The 796-nt window shown below is 46.5% G+C and overlaps 1 protein-coding gene across 1 annotated transcript in view; it reads left to right on the top strand.

Moving 5' to 3' along the window:
• LOC104808201 (myb family transcription factor EFM-like) overlaps nt 1-796 on the top strand; it is a 2,254-nt gene that overhangs the window by 1,101 nt on the left and 357 nt on the right. The window contains exons 4-6 of the mRNA XM_010533824.1: nt 4-229; nt 395-471; nt 675-779. Coding sequence (XP_010532126.1) covers nt 4-229; nt 395-471; nt 675-779 — 408 coding nt within the window. The remainder of the gene's footprint in view (nt 1-3; nt 230-394; nt 472-674; nt 780-796) is intronic.

Below are 796 nucleotides of genomic sequence, written 5' to 3'. Positions count from 1 at the left end.
GAGAAACCTCTCCCGAAGAGTAATAAGCAACCGGTGAAAACAACCAGTTCGCCTCCGGCACCGACGGCGTCGAGTTCCACGGCGGAAACCGGCGGCGGAAAACGGGTGTCTGAAAAAGTCGAAGAACAGCAGCATCAAACGCAAACACATAGGAAACAGCGGCGGTGCTGGTCGCCGGAGTTGCACCGGCGGTTCCTGAACGCGCTACAACAGCTCGGCGGATCGAATGGTGAGACGAATTCGATGTTTTTTTTCCAGAAAAATGGGATTTTGTTGATTGGATTCTGGTCTTTGAGATTCAAAAATGGGTTTTTTGAATCCAACCCATGAAATATTAAATATATCATGTTGATGACAAGTGAATTGCTCTTTCTGGGTTTGAAAAAAACTGCAGCGGCTACGCCGAAGCAGATTAGAGAGCTGATGAAGGTCGATGGGCTAACTAATGATGAAGTTAAGAGCCATTTACAGGTCAGTAATCATCGATTTCATATGATTAAACATGCCAAAATTTTCTTCATTTTCATCACAAAATGATGATTTCCACTACTGGATGATTCATAAAGTCTTGATTTTGCTCTATAAACTTTTGCGGGTTTCAAATTCGAAATCCAATCTCAGATTCTGTTTGTATAAAATCTCCTCATCTCCTTTCTGGTTCCTGTAAATTTCAGAAATATAGACTTCACAAGAGAAGGCCGGCGACTCACGGCGGCGGAAACCCACAGCAACCGCAGCTCGTGGTGGTCGGAGGAATCTGGCCGCTACCGCAGCCGCCGGCCCCGCCGGGGCCACC

This window comes from Tarenaya hassleriana, unplaced genomic scaffold, assembly GCF_000463585.1.
Source record: "Tarenaya hassleriana unplaced genomic scaffold, ASM46358v1 Cleome1, whole genome shotgun sequence".
Classification (NCBI taxonomy): Eukaryota; Viridiplantae; Streptophyta; class Magnoliopsida; order Brassicales; family Cleomaceae; genus Tarenaya; species Tarenaya hassleriana.
The sequence above is the reverse complement of the archived record's forward strand: the minus strand, read 5'-3'. Positions and strand labels throughout refer to the sequence as shown.